The 23,809-nt window shown below is 44.4% G+C and overlaps 1 protein-coding gene across 2 annotated transcripts in view; it reads left to right on the forward strand.

Annotated features, from left to right (window-relative positions):
* The window catches only part of TRABD2A (TraB domain containing 2A), a 157,199-nt gene that overhangs the window by 74,699 nt on the left and 58,691 nt on the right, over window positions 1-23,809 (forward strand). The window contains exon 1 of one of the 2 annotated variants that reach the window (XM_056518238.1): window positions 5,410-5,805. The exons of the other annotated variant lie outside the window; for it this stretch is intronic. Within the exon in view, the coding sequence (XP_056374213.1) occupies window positions 5,698-5,805 (108 nt within the window). The 5' untranslated portion in view covers window positions 5,410-5,697. Of the gene's footprint in view, window positions 1-5,409; window positions 5,806-23,809 lie in introns of those variants that run through there. 2 annotated transcript variants of the gene reach the window in all.

The raw sequence follows: 23,809 nt of genomic DNA on the forward strand, positions 1-23,809 counted from the left end.
GGCGCGGCCGCTGTAGTCACCAATCATCAGGCACGGAGCGGAAGTTTGATGACCGGGATGCTGCGCGGGCGATCACGGGGTCCCCAGTGGTGGGATCCACGCGATTTAACGTCTTATCCCCTATACTTTTGATAGGGGATAAGATGTTTTGCCCCTTTAGTACCCCTTTAACTCTTAGGCTGCCCATACACATGAGATAATGGTCAGCTGAACTTGACCATTATTTGTAAATTTTGGGCAAATGATCATTCACAATGGCTGATGGGAGACATATGTCTGGCAAAAGTATGATTGATCAAGCCAGATTTTTCTGGACATATTTGGCGGAGCAAAACAGAAAATGACGTGGTTGGCTGAAAACATCAATAAACACAGTGATCTTCCAGTTTAGTCCCGCATGATGCTCGCATGATTGTTCATACGAAAAATCCTATAGGATTGTGTGATCTTTAAGAGACACAATGCAGACCCAAAAAGTGTCATGAACTAAGTACACAAAGGGGGGCATTTGCAAAAGTAAAAAAACACATTTTTTTTTTGTTTAACCCCTTCACGACGAGCAACGTACATGTACGGCGCCGCGAAGTGTCACTTGGCGCGCGGCGACGTACATGTACGTCGCGGGGTTCCGGGAGCGCCGCGTCACCGGTAGCGGTGATCGGACCGGGATGACTGCTGTTATCTAACAGCAGGCATCCCGGCACATCGCCGAGGGGGGTCCTGAGACCCCCCCATAACCGCGATGCGCGCAAATCGCAGGTCAATTCAGACCTGCGATCTGCGCGATTCCGGTTCATACGGGTCACTGGTGACCCGGTGACCCGGAAAATAAGAGGGATCGGGGGTGTCCGAGACACCCTCGATCCCCCTAAAGGTGCCACCCCTCCTATCCCTGCTATTGGTCGGCCGAGCGACTGACCGATAGCAGACCGGGGGAGGGGGGGTTAAATTTCGGTTCCCCCGCTTTGCCCACCTATCGGTGTCCGGGCAAAACGGGGAAACCGTCCAGGGATGGTCGGCGCCGAAGGTCCCTACCTGGATCCCGGATCCCGGAGCACGATCCTCCATGCGGGGATCCCCCACGTGGGGCGGCGGCTTCCGGGTCCTGCCAGGTGAGTTGTTGCCTAGCAACATCCGGAGGGCCACAGTTTACAGTGGTCTCTAAACCGTGGCCCTCCAGATGTTGCAAAACTACAACTCCCAGCATGCCCAGACAGCTGTTTGCTGTGTGGGCATGCTGGGACTTCTAGTTTTGCAATATTTAGAGGGGTTCAGGTTGTAGATCACTAAGTGGTCTCAAACTGTAGCCCTCCAGATGTTGCAAAACTACAACTCTCAGCATGCCCAGACAGCAGTTTGCTGTCTGGGCATGCTGAGAGTTGTAGTTTTGCAACATCTGGAGGGCCACAGTTTTGAGACCACTGGACAGTGATTTACAACTTGAACCCTTCTAAATCTTGCAAAACTACAACTCCCAGCATTCAGGAACAGCATAAGTCTGTCTTGGCATGCTGGGAGTTGTACTTGCGTGCCTCCAGCCATTGCATAACTACATCTCCCAGCATGCCCTTCTGCAATCAGTACATGCTGGGAGTTGTAGTTTTGCAACAGCTGGAGGCACACTGGCTGGAAAACCTTGAGTTAGGTTCTATGACCTAACTCAGTATTTTCCAAACTCAAGGTTTTCCAGCCAGTGTGCCTCCAGCTGTTGCAAAACTACAACTCCCAGCATGCATGGTCTGTCAGTGCATGCTGGGAGTTGTAGTTTTGACCCCCCTCCCGTGTGAATGTACAGCCTACATTCACACTGGCGGCAGATTACAGTGAGTTCCCCGCTACAAATTTGAGCTGCGGGAAATTTTTCGCCGCAGCTCGAAACTCCTAGCGGGAGACTCAGTGTAATCCGCCGCCAGTGTCAATGTACCCTAAAAACACTACACTAACATAAAATAAAGAGTAAAACACTACATATACACACGTACACTGCCCCCCCCCCCCCACCACCACCCCCCTTCCCCAATAAAAATGAAAAACGTATTGTATGGCAGTGTTTCTAAGATGGAGCCTCCAGCTGTTGCAAAACGAAAACTCCCAGCATTTCTGGACAGCAATTGACTGTCCAGGCATGCTGGGAGTTTAGCAACAGCTGGAGGCACCCTGTTTGGGAATCACTGGCATAGAATACCCCTATGTCCATCCCTATGCAAGTCCTTAATTCAGGCCTCAAATGCGCATGGTGCTCTCACTTTGGAGCCCTGTCGTATTTCAAGGCAACATAATATGGTCACATATGGGGTATCGCCGTACTCGGGAGAAATTGCCTAACAAATTTTGGGGGGCTTTTACCCCTTATGAAAAGGAACAGTTGGGGTCTACACCAGCATGTTAGTGTAAAAAAATTATTTTTCCACTAACATGCTGGTGTTGCCCTATACTTTTCATTTTCACAAGAGGTAAAAGGGAAAACGCCCCCCAAAATTTGTAATGCAATTTCTCCCGAGTACGGAGATACCCCATATGTGGGCGCAAAGTGCTCTGGGGGCGCACAACAAGGCCCAGAAGGGAGAGTGCACCATGTACATTTGAGGTGATTTGCACAGGGGTGGCTGATTGTTACAGCGGTTCTGACAAACGCAAAAAAAAAAAACACCCACATGTGACCCCATTTTGGAAACTACACCCCTCAAGGAATGTAATAAGGGGTGCAGTGAGAATTTACACCCCACAGGTGTCTGACGGATCTTTGGAACAGTGGTCCGTGAAAATGAAAAATTTTGCACAGCCCACTGTTCCAAAGATCTGTCAGACACCAGTGGGGTTGGGGGGATAAATGCTCACTGTACCCCTCATTATATTCTGTGAGGGGTCTAGTTTCCAAAATGGTATGCCATGTGGGGGTTATTTTGCTGCTCTGGCACCATAGGGGCTTCCTAAATGCGACATGCCCCCCGAGCAAAATTTGCTCTCAAAAAGCCAAATATGACGCCTTCTCTTCTGAGCATTGTAGTTCGCCCGCAGTGCACTTCAGGTCTACTTATGGGGTACCTCCATACTCAGAAGAGATGGGGTTACAAATTTTGGGGGGTCTTTTCTGCTATTAACCCTTTAAAACCAACATTTTTGTGAAAAAATTATTATTTTTTTTACATATGCAAAAGTCGTGAAACACCTGTGGGGTATTAAGGCTCACTTTATTCCTTGTTATGTTCCTCAAGGGGTCTAGTTTCCAAAATGGTATGCCATGTGTTTTTTTTTTGCTGTTCTGGCACCATAGGGGCTTCCTAAATGCGACATGCCCCCCAAAAACAATTTCAGAAAAACGTACTCTCTAAAATCCCCTTGTCGCTCCTTCCCTTCTGAGCCCTCTACTGCGCCCGCCGAACACTTTACATAGACATATGAGGTATGTGCTTACTCGAGAGAAATTGGGCTGCAAATATAAGTATAAATTTTCTCCTTTTACCCCTTGTAAAAATTCAAAAACTGGGTCTACAAGAGCATGCGAGTGTAAAAAATGAAGATTTTGAATTTTCTCCTTCACTTTGCTGCTTTTCCTGTGAAACACCTAAAGGGTTAAAACATTTACTGAATGTCATTTTGAATACTTTGGGGGTGCAGTTTTTATAATGGGGTCATTTATGGGGTATTTCTAATATGAAGACCCTTCAAATCCACTTCAAACCTGAACTGGTCCCTGAAAAATTGCGAGTTTGAAAATTTTGTGAAAAATTGGAAAATTGCTACTGAACTGTGAAGCCCTCTGGTGTCTTCTAAAAGTAAAAACTCATTAAATTTATGATGCAATCATAAAGTAGACATATTGTATATGTGAATCCCAAAAAAATTTATTTGGAATATCCATTTTCCTTACAAGCAGAGAGCTTCAAAGTTAGAAAAATGCAAAATTTTAAATTTTTTCATCAAATTTTGGGATTTTTCACCAAGAAATTATGCAAGTTTCCACAAAAATTTACCACTATGTTAAAGTAGTACATGTCACGAAAAAACTTTCTCAGAATCAGAATGATAACTAAAAGCATTCCAGAGTTATTAATGTTTAAAGTGACAGTGGTCAGATGTGCAAAAAAGGGCTTCGTCCTAGAGGTGAAAATGGGCTCCGTCCTTAAGGGGATAAAGACTGCACCAAATTTTATTTATTGAGCATTTTGAACACCACATTTTTAAAATGTTTGTGCCTGTTTTTGAATATATATTTTTTTTTGTACCACATTTACCACTTTAGGGAAACCACAATGGAGGTGGTGTAAACAGTGCTACAGCACAACAAAGGCTTGGTTAATCATCAGGTTTTCACACTGAAGGGCACCACATGTGCGCACACTACACATTTTTTGTTACATGCAAAGTGGCATGCTCTACATGTGTTTCTGATTGCCCCCCCCCCCCCCCAAAAGAAGTTTTCAAATTGCAAATGACAGATAACTGTGATGTCATCATGCTGATCATACCGGTCACCTTATTCAGTAGTTTCTCAATCCTCTAGAGCAGTGTATATGTAACCATTACTGGATGATGTACTCAACTACCCTGCTACAGACTCCTTTAATCCCATCTCTGACCATCATCAGTTTCCTGCACTTTTTTGCATAGTAAAAACCTGTTACATCTATAAAACAAGACTGTAAAATGGATCAAAAGAACCAAACCAACACTATTGAATAAACAACACACAAACATAAATAAAGTGGGGCGTGATCGTCTTTTTATTTTAGACCCTTTTATGTCTAGATTTAATATAGGCATTATTTAGCATAAACAGTCATAAAGGAATATATGAATACACAATTAGCAGATTTACACTAGGAAGAATATTCTAATATAAAGATTAACATCTTCTGATCATTTGTGATAATATTACATCACAACAGAGGACAATTATATACGTACAATAATAATTGAATACATTAATTGGATCTTGAATTATTGTCGGAAACATTCGAATTTAAGAGATCAGCGAGAGGCCTGTTCAGTAGGGAAAAGCTCCTAATCTTCCTACATGAGTTCTGTAATGACTTGAATATTTGACAGCAGTAGAATGCCCTTCAGCTAGACAGCTATTTCAAAGAACTTATCAGTGCGGTGTCTGTTCTTTTACCTGTAGCTAGTGGTTAGACTACAAGAAGGACGCCAGTGTACAGTTTACAAGGCAAGATGGCTACAAGGTTCCAAGATGCTTCTGGCACATGTATACACGAAATTCCCAGCAGATCACACACATGGGGTTTGAGTCTTGAGAGGGGAGGAGAAGTACTCCTGAGGAGGGGACAATTGTATGGAAGCAAATGCAACAGAGGGGAGGACTAGGAGTACTCTGTACCTCCCACAACTTTCTATTTCACACTAGGCTTGTGAATGTCCTTCCCCACACTTCTCCAAATATCAGTGCAGGATGGCTGTGGGTGACGTTTGATGAGATTATTATAATCCTTGCAAAATAAACAAACCTGTCTAGAGGCGGTAAATAAACCAGCATGGCACAAGTGGCAGGGAGTGTTCTTACTACCTCATTCCTAAAAGGAATCAAGGACAGCCACTTCAGCTCATGTCCACTTTGAGGACTGGATGATGCATTTGTTCCCCCCATCTATGTATTTATTGCACACTTTCTCAGCTATTGTTGGATGTCACTGCTAGCAAGGTAGCATTTATCCTCTGGGATTTTGGAGCACTGAAGCTATGATGGTCATCACTTGGAATGTTTTTTTACACGCATTTTTACTAGCACTGGTCAAAGCAAACCAGAGGAGTTCCAGGGACCCTGCCAACTGCAAGCTCAACAAGAAAGTAAGTGAAAAGGACTCAGCCCTATATGGGGGGCTACATATGCTATTTCAAGTATTGTTTGTGGTTCGATGTTTGATCTCATTTATCATTTTAATGCAATGCAAAAAGTTATGAAAATTAAGTTGTTTTTATACTTCTCTATCTATTTTTTTGATATTTGTATCTTGAAATATTGTGACTTTTCCTTCTATTGTTTTAAGCATCAATGGCTATTTTTTGTTGATGATCAGGATACTATGTCATTTCGAGAATGGGAAACTTTCCAGTATGCAGGTGTGCAGGCATTGCTTACATAATGATGGGCGCAGGCTCATTGTCCAAATCTAACAGTGTCTTTAACTCTGTAATAGCTAACTAATAACTATCATTTGTACAGTAGACTGCGAGAAGCTTTGATCATATGGCTCATCATTGTGTAAAACCGAAGGAAAGTTGTGTACAGGCTTGGCTTGGCTGTCACTGACAGCTGTACGCTCCATAGGTTTTACACTAGTCTTGATTTCTGTAGGATTTTAAGCACCAGGCAGAAGGAACAGTTATGGCAAATCTGTGAACTATGTATTTTTACCATGTGGTTGGTATATTAGAAAAGTAGGAAGTAAAGGAGAACCTACGTTTATTATCAGTTCTGATAAAAGCAGCAGCTGTTAGTTTATACTCCATGTTGTGCCAGCCTGCCACCCCATAACTAGAAGAGTTACTCTGTATTGGAGTGTAATTGTGAGTCGTTCTGTATCTGTACTAACTCAATACATAAAGTTATACCCAGGGGTCAAGTCCTAGGAAAAAAGTGAGGGAATTCACCCAAGATTTCCACTCAAGGGCTGGTCCTGCAGGACTCCTTTTAATAGGAACAGTGTTCCTGCTGTGGAAAAAGTGCAGGAGCACAGTTTCCATGTGTTCCTGCAGGACTTTACTCCTGGTTATAACTTTGTAACTAGCCATACAATTAACGGTGGCCATACAAATACATCTAAGTACCAATCCAAACAGAGGAATGATCAATAAGGATAATCATTGTCTATGATAATGAGGTAAACATCGGAGTCCAAAATGTTTATTTAGCAGCATATACCTAATAGTTATCAATATTGATAACTCAGAGTCAGATGCGCATCCGTGTTAGGCTAAGTTTCCACTTATTATTTTTTTTCTGGCAGTTTTTGGAGAACTACCACTGCAGTTTTTGAGCCAAAGCCAGAAATGCATTCATAAGGAATAGGACATATAAAGGAAGGACTTATACTTCTCCTCCCTTATGGATCCACTTCTGACTGTGGCTCAAAAACTGCAGTGGCAGTTTTCCAAAAACTGCCAGAAAAAAACCAAGAGGAAACTTAGCCTTATACAGATGGCCTCTCTTGACTGGTTGGAGAAGACAGAGAGGACACGTGACTAGGACAACCTGAGTTTTGTTGTTGATACTGTCGTTATTGTTTTTAATCTTTTCTTATTATTTTTTTTTTCCCTGTCAATATTTACAAATAACCGTTTTAGCAATATTTACCCTAGTAAACAAAATGGTGAAAATAGTTTTATGACAGCTGTTGACCACTTACCATGCATGGTAATGTGCTAGTGAAAGAAACCTTTCTCACAGTGTGATACCGTATCCCTTCGGCAACCAAGACACAGAACTCCCTGCTGACAACTGTAAACACTATAGTGAAAAGCCATAAATTACACAGCTCTATAAGAAGGGATAACTACAGTGTAAATGAGGCAGGGATGAAAATAAAGTGCAAAGCAGTGCAGCCGTATTTCAGGCTGACCATGAGACTGCGCAGAGGTGGACATGGCCAGGTGGTATTTCCAGTTGGGGCAGCCCAATGGCTCTGTGTGGGAAAACACCCAAAATTAGCAATTGCGTCCACAACATACTTATTCTCCATTACCCACAACTAAGCACTGACAAAGAATATTTGAATAATAAAAAAAGAAATAAAATTAGTATGTACCCTAAACTGGATGGCATTTACCTATATGTTAAATACAGCCATGCAGGAACCCCCAGGACATCTCCAAATGAAGGTCACAACAAAGCCAACATGCGTTGTAAACGTAAATGTTATTTAGATTACTTTTACAAGTTATTCTTTTATGTTTTGGTTTTAATAGTGTATGTTCAGCTTTGTGTATGTTTAGACATGTGAGGAGATAGTAGTAGTGGGGGAGCTCACACCCCTACTGTATGCTTGGATGCTTATCTATGAGATTTGCTGACAGAATGGGTCTAAAGGAGCAGATAGGGGTGAAAGGCTGTGCATTGGAAGATTAGGCAAGTGCAGGTTTAGTCAGATATCTTCAGATATGACTAGATAGGGTCTCCATTGCAGGACTCCTGCTTTCAGCTCATTTTTAGGGGTCCTGACTAATAGAAGGGGTAATCCAAAGAAGAAAACACCTGTGTTATTTTACCCACTGGTTATGCGTATCAAAACGTCTGCTTAGTTTACTATATACATGTCTCATACCATCTACGGGGTATGCATTTATACAGATTCAGCATAACCCAATGGAACCAAAATCAAATGTTTACTGCATAGCTTTAAAGGTGTTATCCAGGAAAAAAACTTTTTTTTTTATATCAACTGGCTCAAGAAAGTTAAACAGATTTGTAAATTACTTCTATTAAAAAAGTTTTTTCCTGGATAACCCTTTTAATCCAAATGGTTTTAACAATTTGTTACCAAGCCAAAGTGTATTTAATAGGCACAAAATGGTTAAGCAATTTTCTCCCTTGTGTTCCTTGTCTCAAAGTGTTTCAGGAAGATTTGTAGCTTCCTGTTATACACCCTTGTGGACATCCCGGCGGCATGCACCTGTACTCTACAAATAGTGGTAATTCTACAGTTTTTTTCCCATAAAGCACAATGGCCCAGATTTACCAATGCTGTCTCATACTTAGACAAGTGTTTGCCAAAGCATGGGCCTCCAGCTGTTGCAAAACTACAATTCCCAGCATGCCTGGACAGCCAAAGGCTGTCCAGGCATGCTGGGAGTTGTATTTTTGCAACAGCTGGAGACACACTGTTTTGGAAACACTGACATAGACAGTATGGAATTAAACTTTACAGTCTATGAATGTTCCAAAATGATCACAGTGGCTCAGGCTATATGATACATTTGGTATGTCAAATTTTTTATACCAACCCCTTTCCTGTTAGACCATGACTCCTTGTTTTGTGAGCCATGGGAAGTGTTTAAAATACATGATCAATGGGTCTTAAAGCATTATTTATATCTCAGTACTAGGGCCTCTTACAAAGTAGTTTGGAAATAAAGACAGTAATCTATGGATAATCTATGGATGCTATGGGCAGCACATCTGCCTGTGACACCCTGAATATTACCCATTTATACTCTGCTGTGCCTTCAACAACAAATGTTTCCTTTTGTTTTGTCCTACAGAAAGGGTTTGCCTATTCATTTTAATCGCATTTAATCCTTAAGGGGTTTCTAAATTTAAAGGGGTACTCTGGTGGAAAACATTTTTTTTAATCAGCTGGTGCCAGAAAGTTAAACAGATTTGTAAATTACTTCTATTTAAAAATCTTAATCCTTCCAGTACTTATCAGGTGCTGTATGCTCCAAAGGAAGTTCTTTTCTTTTTGCATTTCTTTTCTGTCTGACAACAGTGCTCTCTGCTGACACTTCTGTCCATGTCAGGAACTGTCCAGAACAGGAGAGGTTTGCTATGGGGATTTGCTCCTACTCTGGACAGTTTCTGACATGGTCAGAGGTGTCAGCAGAGAGCACTGTGGTCAGACAGAAAAGACCTATACAACTTCCTCTGTAGTACACAGCAGCTGAAAAGTACTGGAAGGAGTACTTACAAAGTAATTTACAAATCTGTTTAACTTTCTGGGACCAGTTAATAAATAAAAAAAATTCCACCAGAGTACCCCTTTAAGAAACTATTTCCAATACTGTATTGCGGGAGTAGACAACCACTATAAATAGCATTGCATGCACACCCTATTGATTACTTTGGGTATAGCCCTGTGGCGGCACTGTTAGGAAATTGAGTAACTGCTGCTGGGTTCCCCTATAGACTACACAAAATGTAAACATAGTTTTGGTCTAGATGTTTTGTAAATGTGTAGAATTCGAGAAATGGCCATAGAAATTTTTGAAAACTGCTAGTGATGATGCTTCAGTTTGAAAAACACCCTAAGGGTACGTTCACACGTGCGGATTTTTTTGCGGGTTTTCCGCTGCGTATTTGAAAGGGGCAGGCTCTTCTCGGCTGTCCGCAGCAGATTTTCTGCGCCGGAATTTACGGTGGATTCCACCGCGGAAAATCTGCTGCGGACAGCAGAGAAGAGTCTGCCCACTTTCAAATACGCAGCGGAAAACCCACAAAAAAATCCGCTTGTGTGAACGTATTCGAAGGGTTCATTCACACAGGAGGATGACTTGCAGAATTTCCACAGCATATTTGCTGCGGAAAATCCGCAGCAGATTTTGCTGCCATTAACTTCAATAGGTCCGAAGGAAAACCTGCAAATCTGCCTCTATTGCGGATTTTCTGCTGACCTATTGAAGTCAATGGTAGCAAAATCTGCTGCGGATTTTACACAGCAAATACGCTGCGGAAATTCCGCAGGTAATCCGCCTGTGTGAATGTACCCTTAGGATAGGGTCACACATAGCATATATGCAGCACATTTGACGCTGCAGGAAATCCGCCAGGCAGTGGGAAATATGCAGAGTATTTTGTACAGGCAGACACACAGGGCTTTTCCGCCCACGTGACTGTGACACGCAGGCCGCCTTCAAGCCTCACTGCACACACAGGGCTATGGCGGAGAAGCTTATCTGCCTGTACAAAAGAAGCTGCGTATCTGCCTGGCAAATTTTCTGCAGTGTCAAATACACTTTGTATATGCTACGTGTGACCCGACCCTTAAAGGGGTACTCCGGCACTAAACATCTTATCCCCTATCAAAAGGATAGGGGATAAGATGTTAGATCGTGGGGATCTCGCCGCTGGGGACCCCCGCGATCTCTCCTGCAGCACCCCTGTTTTTCATCTGCACAGAGCGAGGATGGCTCTGTGGCTGATGACGGGCGGTGCAGGGGACAGAGTATCGTGTTGACACAGCTCCACCCCCTCATGACGTCACGCCCCTCCCCCTCAATGCAAGTCTATGGGAGGAGGTGTGACGGCCGCCATGCCCCCTCCCATAGACTTGTATTGAGGGGCGGGGCATGACGTAGCGAGGGGACGGAGCCGTGACAACACGATACTCTGTCCCCTGCACCGCCCGTCATCAGCCACAGAGCCATCCTCGCTCTGTGCAGATGAAAAACAGGGGTGCTGCAGGAGATATCGCGGGGGTCCCCAGCGGCAGGATCCCCACAATCTAACATCTTATCCCCTATCCTTTTAGCGCTGCCAGCGGGATCTCCGGCAGAAATTCCATCCAGAGATTCTGCAGTGTGAACCCAGCCTAATAGAGGCTATCCAGAATTACAAAAACATAGCTGCTTTCTTTCAAAAACAGCAACATATATGTCCTCAGGTTGTGTGTGCAATAACACATACAAACCAAGAACAAGAGTGGAGGTATGTTTTTCTAATCTTGGATAACCCCTTCTTTTATACATCCCAGACACTACAAATAAAAAATATTTCTGCTCCAGGTTTCTGCACAAAAAGTCATCAACAAACCTGCAAGTGTGAACTCAGCCTAATGAAAGTGTCGCTTTCAGTACTGATGGCATCATATGGAAATGCAGTTTCTATGGATGAGTGGAAGTAGTACACATAATGGTGAAGTGTTTCGGGACTTCTTTCTTGTTAGAGTGTTTATATATTATACTCAGTGCTTATTGTTAGTCTTGTATTATTACTTTTCTGACGCGGCTTATAAAAGTATCACTTAGGTGTCATTGTCTGATGGAGTGATTCTCTCTGGAAATCCCGGCCAAAAGTGCATTCACGACTACCGCTGATTTGCATATTAAAGCAAAATCAAACTACAAAGTTTGCTGAAGGTTGTTGAATTGGAAACAAAGAAAAGAAAGTTCTTTGAAAGGAGAAGAAAGATATTTGATAGAGTTTAGATCATGATGTATCAGTATTTGGAGGAACAGCTCTAGGCTTGTTAGAAGTGAGATTTTATTACACTTTCGGTGTACACCAAAGAATAGAACCCTTTTTTAAACTGATAGTAGTTCATAGAACATTGGCTACACATGCTACATGAAAACATTTGGATGTGAAACTCACAGTCAATTCTGATTTGAGGGGAGTAACAATGTAACCTAACTAATATTAAGACTTAGAAAGTTGGGGGTTATACATAGTATTTTGGTCAGTATTTTAGTCAATATTTTTTAGTCAAAAACCGGAACAAATCTTTCCATTAAAGTTTTTCTCTGTGTCAGTTCCACTCCTGGTTTTGGATACAATAACTGCCCAAAATACTACTTGTGAACCCAGCCTTACGCTCAACAGAGCGTGGGGGGGGATATACTAACCTGCCTAATTCCAAGACAGTGGAAGTTCACACATCGTAAAACATACAGAAGTATTTTATGTTACACTCATGTTTTTATCCCTAATCAGCAAAAACGGCATGCAAAAAGATTAATCGGAAGAAATAATGTTCATGCCCATTTTTTTCTCCGCTCTACTCCTGTAAAATACTGTGCACCTGATGGACCCAATTCAAGTCAATGGGATATGTCGGGACCTGTCAGGGTCAGTTGTGCTCTGACCCATTTAGGGTGTGCTGGGTGCAAAAAGAAAGAGTCAAACAAACCCTCAACGGGACAGAGCACAATGGTGGTGCAAAATTATCATTATCATCTTACTTAAAATAATTTTCTGACTTATTAAAAAAATTTGCCACTAGTATTAAAAGGGATAAAATATCAAACATCACTATACTTACCAGTTAACCCCCCACTGCTTCTAATGGTGCCATTTACATGACTGCAGAGATTATATCCATGTCGTTTTGTGGGAGAATTTGAAAATCGCCTGTTGCCATATCCCCGCCAAACCTGTGCCGCACCCCATTCATTTGAATCAATCTGACGGAGTCAGCTAGTGACAGACCATGGTTTTCAGTCCGGCACAAAACCAGATACAAACCGGATACAGTCACTATCTGACTTCGTTCAGCTCATTCAAATGAATGGGGTGCGGCACAGGTTTGGCGGGGATATGGCAGCAGGCAATTTTCATACTCTCCCACCGGATCCAACTGCTGTATCCCCAAAACATGATGTGAATGAGTCCTTACAACAGGAGACACCGGAGGCCAGAGATCAGCTGCAGGTAAACAAACCATGTGGGGCCAAGGTCTTCAAACTATGGCCCCCCGCGAGGGCTGGCTGTCCGGGCATGCTGGGGGTTGTAGTTTTGCAACATCCAGAGGTCCACAGTTTTGAGAACCCTGTTGTAGAAAGCAGAGAAGATTAGACTGGTGACTAGTATAGCCTTGTTTATTATTTTTCCACTATTTCTACCAAGGGGCCATATTTTTGAATAATTCAAAAAAAAGTTTGTTAGCTAAGAAATGGCTGTATACACAGAAAAAAAACAGCTCATTGACCTTTACTCACGGCTGATTATTTTTTTTTTATTGGGGTAAATGGTCTTTATATAGAAGAATAGAAGTGTACTGTTACGCCGAGCGCTCCGGGTTCCCGCTCCTCCCCGGAGCGCTCGCTTCACCTCCTCCGCTGCAGCGCTCCGGTCACGTCCTCTGACCCGGGGCGCTGCGATCCTGCTGCTAGCCGGGATGCGATTCGCGATGCGGGTAGCGCCCGCTCGCGATGCGCACCCCGGCTCCCCTACCTGACTCGCTCCCCGTCTGTTCTGTCCCGGCGCGCGCGGCCCCGCTCCCTAGGGCGCGCGCGCGCCGGGTCTCTGCGATTTAAAGGGCCACTGCGCCGCTGATTGGCGCAGTGGTTCCAATTAGGGTTATCACCTGTGCACTCCCTATATTACCTCACTTCCCTTGCACTCCCTTGCCGGATCTTGTTGCCTTAGTGCCAGTGAAAGCGTTCCTTGTGTGTCCCTTGCCAGTGTTTCCAGACCTTCTGCCGTTGCCCCTGACTACGATCCTTGCTGCCTGCCCCGACCTTCTGCTACGTCCGACCTTGCTTCTGCCTACTCCCTTGTACCGCGCCTATCTTCAGCAGCCAGAGAGGTGAGCCGTTGCTAGTGGATACGACCTGGTCACTACCGCCGCAGCAAGACCATCCCGCTTTGCGGCGGGCTCTGGTGAAAACCAGTAGTGGCTTAGAACCGGTCCACTAGCACGGTCCACGCCAATCCCTCTCTGGCACAGAGGGTCCACTACCTGCCAGCCGGCATCGTGACAGTAGATCCGGCCATGGATCCCGCTGAAGTTCCTCTGCCAGTTGTCGCTGACCTCACCACGGTGGTCGCCCAGCAGTCACAACAGATTGCGCAACAAGGCCAACAGCTGTCTCAACTGACCGTTATGCTACAACAGTTGCTACCACAGCTTCAGCAGTCATCTCCTCCGCCAGCTCCTGCACCTCCTCCGCAGCGAGTGGCCGCTCCTGGGATACGCTTATCCTTGCCGGATAAATTTGATGGGGACTCTAAGTTTTGCCGTGGCTTCCTTTCCCAATGTTCCCTGCATCTGGAGATGATGTCGGACCTGTTTCCCACTGAAAGGTCTAAGGTGGCTTTCGTAGTCAGTCTTCTGTCCGGAAAAGCCCTGTCATGGGCCACACCGCTCTGGGACCGCAATGACCCCGTCACTGCCTCTGTACACTCCTTCTTCTCGGAAATCCGAAGTGTCTTTGAGGAACCTGCCCGAGCCTCTTCTGCTGAGACTGCCCTGTTGAACCTGGTCCAGGGTAATTCTTCCGTTGGCGAGTATGCCGTACAATTCCGTACACTTGCTTCAGAATTGTCCTGGAATAATGAGGCCCTCTGCGCGACCTTCAAAAAAGGCCTATCCAGCAACATTAAAGATGTTCTGGCCGCACGAGAAATTCCTGCTAATCTACATGAACTTATTCACCTAGCCACTCGCATTGACATGCGTTTTTCTGAAAGGCGTCAGGAACTCCGCCAAGATATGGACTCTGTTCGCACGAGGCGTTTCGTCTCCTCGGCTCCTCTCTCCTCTGGTCCCCTGCAATCTGTTCCTGTGCCTCCCGCCGTGGAGGCTATGCAGGTCGACCGGTCTCGCCTGACACCTCAAGAGAGGACACGACGCCGTATGGAGAACCTCTGCCTGTACTGTGCTAGTACCGAACACTTCCTGAGGGATTGTCCTATCCGTCCTCCCCGCCTGGAAAGACGTACGCTGACTCCGCACAAAGGTGAGACAGTCCTTGATGTCTACTCTGCTTCTCCACGTCTTACTGTGCCTGTGCGGATGTCTGCCTCTGCCTTCTCCTTCTCTACAGTGGCCTTCTTGGACTCTGGTTCTGCAGGAAATTTTATTTTGGCCTCTCTCGTCAACAGGTTCAGCATCCCAGTGACCAGTCTCGCCAGACCCCTCTACATCAATTGTGTAAATAATGAAAGATTGGACTGTACCATACGTTTCCGCACGGAGCCCCTTCTTATGAGCATCGGATCTCATCATGAGAGGATTGAACTTTTGGTCCTCCCCAATTGCACCTCGGAGATTCTCCTTGGACTTCCCTGGCTTCAACTTCATTCCCCAACCCTGGATTGGTCCACTGGGGAGATCAAGAGTTGGGGGTCCTCTTGTTCCAAGAACTGTCTAAAACCGGTTCCCAGTAACCCTTGCCGTAACTCTGTGGTTCCTCCAGTAACCGGTCTCCCTAAGGCCTATATGGACTTCGCGGATGTTTTCTGCAAAAAACAAGCTGAGACTCTACCTCCTCACAGGCCTTATGATTGCCCTATCGACCTCCTCCCGGGTACTACTCCACCCCGGGGCAGAATTTATCCTCTCTCTGCCCCAGAGACTCTTGCCATGTCCGAATACGTCCAGGAGAATCTAAAAAAGGGCTTTATCCGTAAATCCTCCTCTCCTGCCGGAGCCGGATTTTTCTTTGTCTCCAAAAAAGATGGCTCCCTACGTCCTTGCATTGACTACCGCGGTCTTAATAAAATCACGGTTAAGAACCGCTACCCCTTACCCCTCATCTCTGAACTCTTTGATCGCCTCCAAGGTGCCCACATCTTCACTAAATTGGACTTAAGAGGCGCCTATAACCTCATCCGCATCAGAGAGGGGGACGAGTGGAAAACGGCATTTAACACCAGAGATGGACACTTTGAGTATCTGGTCATGCCCTTTGGACTGTGCAATGCCCCTGCCGTCTTCCAAGACTTTGTCAATGAAATTTTTCGTGATCTATTATACTCCTGTGTTGTGGTATATCTGGACGATATCCTAATTTTTTCTGCCAATCTAGAAGAACACCGCCAGCATGTCCGTATGGTTCTTCAGAGACTTCGTGACAACCAACTCTATGCCAAAATTGAGAAATGTCTGTTTGAATGCCAATCTCTTCCTTTTCTAGGATATTTGGTCTCTGGCCAGGGACTACAGATGGATCCAGACAAACTCTCTGCCGTCTTAAATTGGCCACGCCCCTCCGGACTCCGTGCTATCCAACGCTTTTTGGGGTTCGCCAATTATTACAGGCAATTTATTCCACATTTTTCTACCATTGTGGCTCCTATCGTGGCCTTAACCAAAAAAAATGCTGATCCCAAGTCCTGGCCTCCTCAAGCAGAAGACTCCTTTAAACAACTCAAGTCTGCCTTTTCTTCGGCTCCCGTGCTCTCCAGACCTGACCCTTCCAAACCCTTCCTATTGGAGGTTGATGCCTCCTCAGTAGGAGCTGGAGCTGTTCTTCTACAAAAAAATCCTTCCGGGCATGCTGTCACTTGTGGTTTTTTCTCTAGGACCTTCTCTCCAGCGGAGAGGAACTACTCCATCGGGGATCGAGAGCTTCTAGCCATTAAATTAGCACTTGAGGAATGGAGGCATCTGCTGGAGGGATCAAGATTTCCTGTTATTATCTACACCGACCACAAGAACCTCTCCTACCTCCAGTCGGCCCAACGGCTGAATCCTCGCCAGGCCCGGTGGTCTCTGTTCTTTGCCCGATTTAATTTTGAGATTCACTTTCGTCCTGCCGATAAGAACATTAGAGCCGATGCTCTCTCTCGTTCCTCGGATGCCTCAGAAGTTGATCTCCCTCCGCAACACATCATTCCACCTGACTGCCTGATCTCCACTTCTCCTGCCTCCATCAGGCAGACTCCTCCAGGAAAGACCTTTGTTTCTCCACGCCAACGCCTCGGAATTCTCAAATGGGGTCACTCCTCCCATCTCGCAGGTCATGCGGGCATCAAGAAATCTGTGCAACTCATCTCCCGCTTCTATTGGTGGCCGACTCTGGAGACGGATGTTGGGGACTTTGTGCGAGCCTGCACTATCTGTGCCCGGGATAAGACTCCTCGCCAGAAGCCCGCTGGTTTTCTTCATCCTCTGCCTGTCCCCGAACAGCCTTGGTCACTGATTGGTATGGATTTTATTACTGATTTACCCCCTTCCCGTGGCAACACTGTTATTTGGGTGGTCGTTGATCGATTCTCCAAAATGGCACATTTCATTCCTCTTCCTGGTCTTCCTTCTGCGCCTCAGTTGGCTAAACAATTTTTTGTACACATTTTTCGTCTTCACGGGTTGCCTACGCAGATTGTCTCGGATAGAGGGGTCCAATTCGTGTCTAAATTCTGGAGAGCTCTCTGTAAACAACTCAAGATTAAATTAAATTTTTCCTCTGCATATCATCCCCAGTCCAATGGACAAGTAGAAAGAATTAACCAGATCCTGGGTGATTATTTGCGACATTTTGTTTCCTCCCGCCAGGATGACTGGGCAGATCTCCTTCCATGGGCCGAATTCTCGTATAACTTCAGGGTCTCTGAATCTTCCTCCAAATCCCCTTTTTTCGTGGTGTACGGCCGTCACCCTCTTCCCCCCCTCCCTACCCCCTTGCCCTCTGGTCTGCCCGCTGTGGATGAAATTTCTCGTGACCTTTCCATTATATGGAGAGAGACCCAAAATTCTCTCTTACAGGCTTCTTCACGCATGAAGAGGTTCGCGGATAAGAAAAGAAGAGCTCCCCCCGTTTTTTCCCCTGGAGACAAGGTATGGCTCTCCGCTAAATATGTCCGCTTCCGTGTCCCTAGCTACAAGTTGGGACCACGCTATCTTGGTCCTTTCAAAATTTTGTGTCAAATTAATCCTGTCTCTTATAAACTTCTTCTTCCTCCTTCTCTTCGTATCCCTAATGCCTTTCACGTCTCTCTTCTCAAACCACTCATCCTCAACCGTTTTTCTCCCAAATCTGTTCCTCCCACTCCTGTTTCCGGCTCCTCGGACGTCTTCTCGGTCAAGGAGATTTTGGCTGCCAAAAAGGTCAGAGGGAAAAATTTTTTTTTAGTAGACTGGGAGGGTTGTGGTCCTGAAGAGAGATCCTGGGAACCTGAGGACAACATCCTTGACAAAAGTCTGCTCCTCAGGTTCTCAGGCTCCAAGAAGAGGGGGAGACCCAAGGGGGGGGGTACTGTTACGCCGAGCGCTCCGGGTTCCCGCTCCTCCCCGGAGCGCTCGCTTCACCTCCTCCGCTGCAGCGCTCCGGTCACGTCCTCTGACCCGGGGCGCTGCGATCCTGCTGCTAGCCGGGATGCGATTCGCGATGCGGGTAGCGCCCGCTCGCGATGCGCACCCCGGCTCCCCTACCTGACTCGCTCCCCGTCTGTTCTGTCCCGGCGCGCGCGGCCCCGCTCCCTAGGGCGCGCGCGCGCCGGGTCTCTGCGATTTAAAGGGCCACTGCGCCGCTGATTGGCGCAGTGGTTCCAATTAGGGTTATCACCTGTGCACTCCCTATATTACCTCACTTCCCTTGCACTCCCTTGCCGGATCTTGTTGCCTTAGTGCCAGTGAAAGCGTTCCTTGTGTGTCCCTTGCCAGTGTTTCCAGACCTTCTGCCGTTGCCCCTGACTACGATCCTTGCTGCCTGCCCCGACCTTCTGCTACGTCCGACCTTGCTTCTGCCTACTCCCTTGTACCGCGCCTATCTTCAGCAGCCAGAGAGGTGAGCCGTTGCTAGTGGATACGACCTGGTCACTACCGCCGCAGCAAGACCATCCCGCTTTGCGGCGGGCTCTGGTGAAAACCAGTAGTGGCTTAGAACCGGTCCACTAGCACGGTCCACGCCAATCCCTCTCTGGCACAGAGGGTCCACTACCTGCCAGCCGGCATCGTGACATGTACCAATAAGAAATGTTCAAAGTGAAATCTTTCACTCAACCAAGCGAATGATGGTGAAGCAGAACCGGCATCATGTTATTTGTAACGTGCGGGCAGAGCGCTGTTAATAAGATCCTGTGGGTGAAATAACGTGTGCGGCTTCTGTTTGCCTTGTGTCTCCCTCTTTACTAGGAACTGTTTATTTTACCCAGTTCTCATCTCCTCGCCAAGCACTTCATTCACTGGAACCTGACCCTTTTCCTCTGCAGCCAATGATCAGAAGAGGCTGGAGTCTCCAGACATAACCATTACTGCTTCATTAGCTCCCTTTATTCCATCTCCTGTTCCCATTATGGCACTTTCCATTTGCATTTTAATGAACTGAGATTCACACTGTTTGCTCTACCTTTCTTATACAAATCACACAATTAAGGTTACAGATTATTCTTTAATATGCGCCACCTTCTATGTTGCATGCAAATGCGGAATAACTCCACTCTCACTGCTTGTGTTACTAATCACTGCAGTTAGGCAGACACCGCAGAAATGCTTTTATTCTACCAACAAAAGTCAAAGAATCATTTGGCAAATCTAATCTTATGAAGAAATGTATCCGTCTAGATCATGTTCGTTCAGATCATAACTTTACAGGATGTAAAAATATCTACAGGCTCATTTTTCATTTATTAATTTAATGTGGCACTTAAAGGGGTACTACTGTGCTGACAACTTATCCCCTATCTAAAGGATAGGAGATAAATTGCCTGATCGTGCGGGATCCCACCGCTGGGGACCCCCTCAATCACACACGCAGCACCCCGCTCTCATCAGGCCCCGCTCCGGGTCTGATGACGGGGGCCGGTGATCACGCTCCGCCCCTCAATGCAAGTCTATGGCAAGGGGCGAGATCAGGCAACAGTGTTAGTAAATGTGACATAGCGCAACTGTAATGCAACTGTCATAAAATAAATATATTTTGGTGGGATTTTTGGTTGCAAGTCACACACGACTTTGCCAGTATTGAACTCGATGCAACAAAAATTTTTTTACAGCCAAATCACAACTGTGATAAAGTTGTGCGATAGCAAGTCACAGACAAAGTGCACAAATATTTTGGTTGCACAGCCTAGATTAGCTACCTAACATGTCGCCATGTAGCCTTAGCCTTATTTTGAATTGTTAAAGAGGGTCACGATTTTTACCAGCTTTTTTGGTGCGTTTTTTTCTATTCAGTTTTTAATATGTGTTTTTTTAAGTGTTTTTCTCTATAGTAAAGCCTAAGAGAAAACCTTTGAAAAACAATGCCATACGTAAACTATGTTGTATTTTGAAAAAGTTAATAAAATTAACAATGCAGTCAAAAAATGAAGGGAATAATACAAACAAACAAAATAGTTTGTAGAAATTTTAGATTTCAATAGTGATTTTTAGTAAGTATCTGAAAGCAGTGATATGTCTTTTTTATGCTAGAAAAATAGCAGGAAACATAAATAGTGGTATTTCCCTAAATGCTGTGTAAGACCACCCCAATACTGAGACCATACTGGTGTTTTTTTTTGTTTTTTTTTTACTCACTAGTTTAAGTGAGATAAAAAAAATGAATCAGTTACATAACCATTTATTTTTAATCAAAATGAACACGAAAAAGGTCAGTGTGGAAAAAAATGATTAAAAAACTGATACAAACTGACAGCAATGTATGCATCAGTTTCCAGACAAGATTAAAAAGATTAAAAAAAAAGATAAATAGCCAGCATAAAAAATGCTGATCTAACTTAATGTCAGTGTAGTTTAAGATATGTAAACCCCCCCCCCCCCCCCCATAATTTGTCAAGGCAAACCGATGCTCATTCTCTCAAAGTTCCGAGAATCATAACAACTACAGATGTCCTGAACACACTTATTACCTGAACAAGCTGTGCAGCCGACAGATTTCACTCTCGATCTGCCCATATTTGCTCTAAATGGAGGGGGCAGGGTAGACCGCTGCCAGACTCCTCTGGCAGTGACTTATCTCCTTGAAAACAATAGGATAGGGCAGTTGAAATATAGCATGTCCACATTATATGTCGGTGGAGAGTTAATATTAGTCCTGCCGAAATTGGGGGATTCTGCTGACTTTTCTCTTATGTATATGGGGCTCAAAGGCTGATGACTCTTAAATAAACATTGCTATTGAGCTCAGACAAATGAGAATATCATTTCTATAGAGGAAGATAAGAGGCGCCCAGACACATCTAGCTATGCTTATCTCTAGAGAAACAAACAAGTGGGAAGGTAAAACTTTATCCATACAATCCTTCTATCACCCGATCTACAACTTTGGTCAATTTTTACATCATATTGTTGACCTGATCTTCTCACTGTTACCGAACCCATCAGCCGGAAGTGATATTTGGACATTTTCCATCCAGATTGGACATTTTTCCTATTGCTAATGTAAATATCACTTTAACTACTAAAATAGTAATAATGAATAGTAATTACTTTGTATACTGGGAATTCTGATACGATGCAATATGGTCTTGAAGAAGACTTTATTAACTAAATGTTTCACAACTAGAGAAGAAAAACGAATACATTATAATGTCTGTGCTGTTGAAAACTTTAGCTGAACATGCAGGTAAGAACAAATGAAAAGTATTTTATAGGGAAGATCCTGCAGAAGAGAAAATGGGGGAGATTTATCACTGGATCACTATCATTTTTCAAGTCACATTTGTTATGGATTTTTTTGGCAAACATGCACATAACTAATCATATGGTCTCACAATGTGTTAACCCCTTAAGGACCCAGCCATTTTACACCTCAGGACCCGGCCTTTTTTTGCACATCTGACCACTGTCACTTTAAACATTAATAACTCTGGAATGCTTTTAGTTATCATTCTGATTCCGAGATTGTTTTTTCGTGACATATTCTACTTTAACATAGTGGTAAAATTTTGTGGTAACTTGCATCCTTTCTTGGTGAAAAATCCCCAAATTTTATGAAAAATGTGAAAATTTTGCATTTTTCTAACTTTGAAGCTCTCTGCTTGTAAGGAAAATGGATATTCCAAATAATTTATTTTTTTATTCACATATACAATATGTCTACTTTATGTTTACATCATAAAATTGACAAGTTTTTACTTTTGGAAGACACCAGAAGGCTTCAAAGTTCAGCAGCAATTTTCCAATTTTTCACAAAATTTCCAAACTCACAATTTTTCATGGACCAGTTCAGGTTTGAAGTGGATTTGAAGGGTCTTCATTTTAGAAATACCCCACAAATGACCCCATTATAAAAACTGCACCCCCCAAAGTATTCAAAATGACATTCAGTCCGCGTTTTAACCCTTTAGGTGTTTCGCAGGAATAGCAGCAAAGTGAAGGAGAAAATTCACAATCTCCATTTTTTACACTCGCATGTGCTTGTAGACCCAATTTTTGAATTTTTACAAGGGGAAAAAGGAGAAAATGTATACTTATGTTTGTAGCCCAATTTCTCTCGAGTAAGCACATACCTCATATGTCTATGTAAAGTGTTCGGCGGGCGCAGTAGAGGGCTCAGAAGCGAAGGAGCGACAAGGGGATTTTGGAGAGTACGTTTTTTTGAAATGGTTTTTGGGGGGCATGTTGCATTTAGGAAGCCCCTATGGTGCCAGAACAGCAAAAATCCCCCACATGGCATACCATTTTGGAAACTAGACCCCTTGAGGTACGTAACAAGGAATAAAGTGAGCCTTAATACCCCACAGGTGTTTCACGACTTTTGCATATGTAAAAAAATAAAAATAAAATTTCACTAAAATGTGTGTTTCCCCCCAAATTTCACATTTTTGCAAGGGTTAATAGCAGAAAATACCCCCCAAACATTGTAACCCCATCTCTTCTGAGTATGAAGGTACCCCATAAGTTGACCTGAAGTGCACTACGGGCGAACTACAATGCTCAGAAGAGAAGGAGTCATATTTGGCTTTTTGAGAGCAAATTTTGCTCGGGGGCATGTCGCATTTAGGAAGCCCCTATGGTGCCAGGACAGCAAAAAAAAACACATGTCATACCATTTTGGAAACTAGACCCCTCGGGGAACGTAACAAGGAATAAAGTGAGCCTTAATACCCCACAGGGGTTTCACGACTTTTGCATACGTAAAAAAAAAATAAAAAAAAATCACTAAAAGGTGTGTTTCCCCCCCAAATTTCACATTTTTGCAAGGGTTAATAGCAGAAAATACCCCCCAAAATTTGTAACCACATCTCTTCTGAGTATGGAGGTACCCCATAAGTTGACCTGAAGTGCACTACGGGCGAACTACAATGCTCAGAAGAGAAGGAGTCATATTTGGCTTTTTGAGAGCAAATTTTGCTCGGGGGGCATGTCGCATTTAGGAAGCCCATATGGTGCCAGGACATCAAAATAACCCCCACATGGCATACCATTTTGGAAACTAGACCCCTTGAGGAACGTAACAAGGGGTACAGTGAGCATTTACCCCCCACTGGTGTCTGTCATATCTTTGGAACAGTGGGCTGTACAACATTTTTAATTTGCACAGCCCACTCTTCCAAAGATATGACAGACACCAGTGGGGGTGTAAATTCTCACTGCACCCCTCATTACATTCCGTGAGGGGTGTAGTTTCCGAAATGGGGTCACATGTGGGTTTTTTTTTTTTTTTTTTGCGTTTGTCAAAACCGCTGTAACAATCAGCCACCCCTGTGCAAATCACCTCAAATGTACATGGTGCACTCTCCCTTCTGGGCCTT

The sequence above is a fragment of the Hyla sarda genome, chromosome 1 (assembly GCF_029499605.1).
Source record: "Hyla sarda isolate aHylSar1 chromosome 1, aHylSar1.hap1, whole genome shotgun sequence".
Taxonomy (NCBI): Eukaryota; Metazoa; Chordata; class Amphibia; order Anura; family Hylidae; genus Hyla; species Hyla sarda.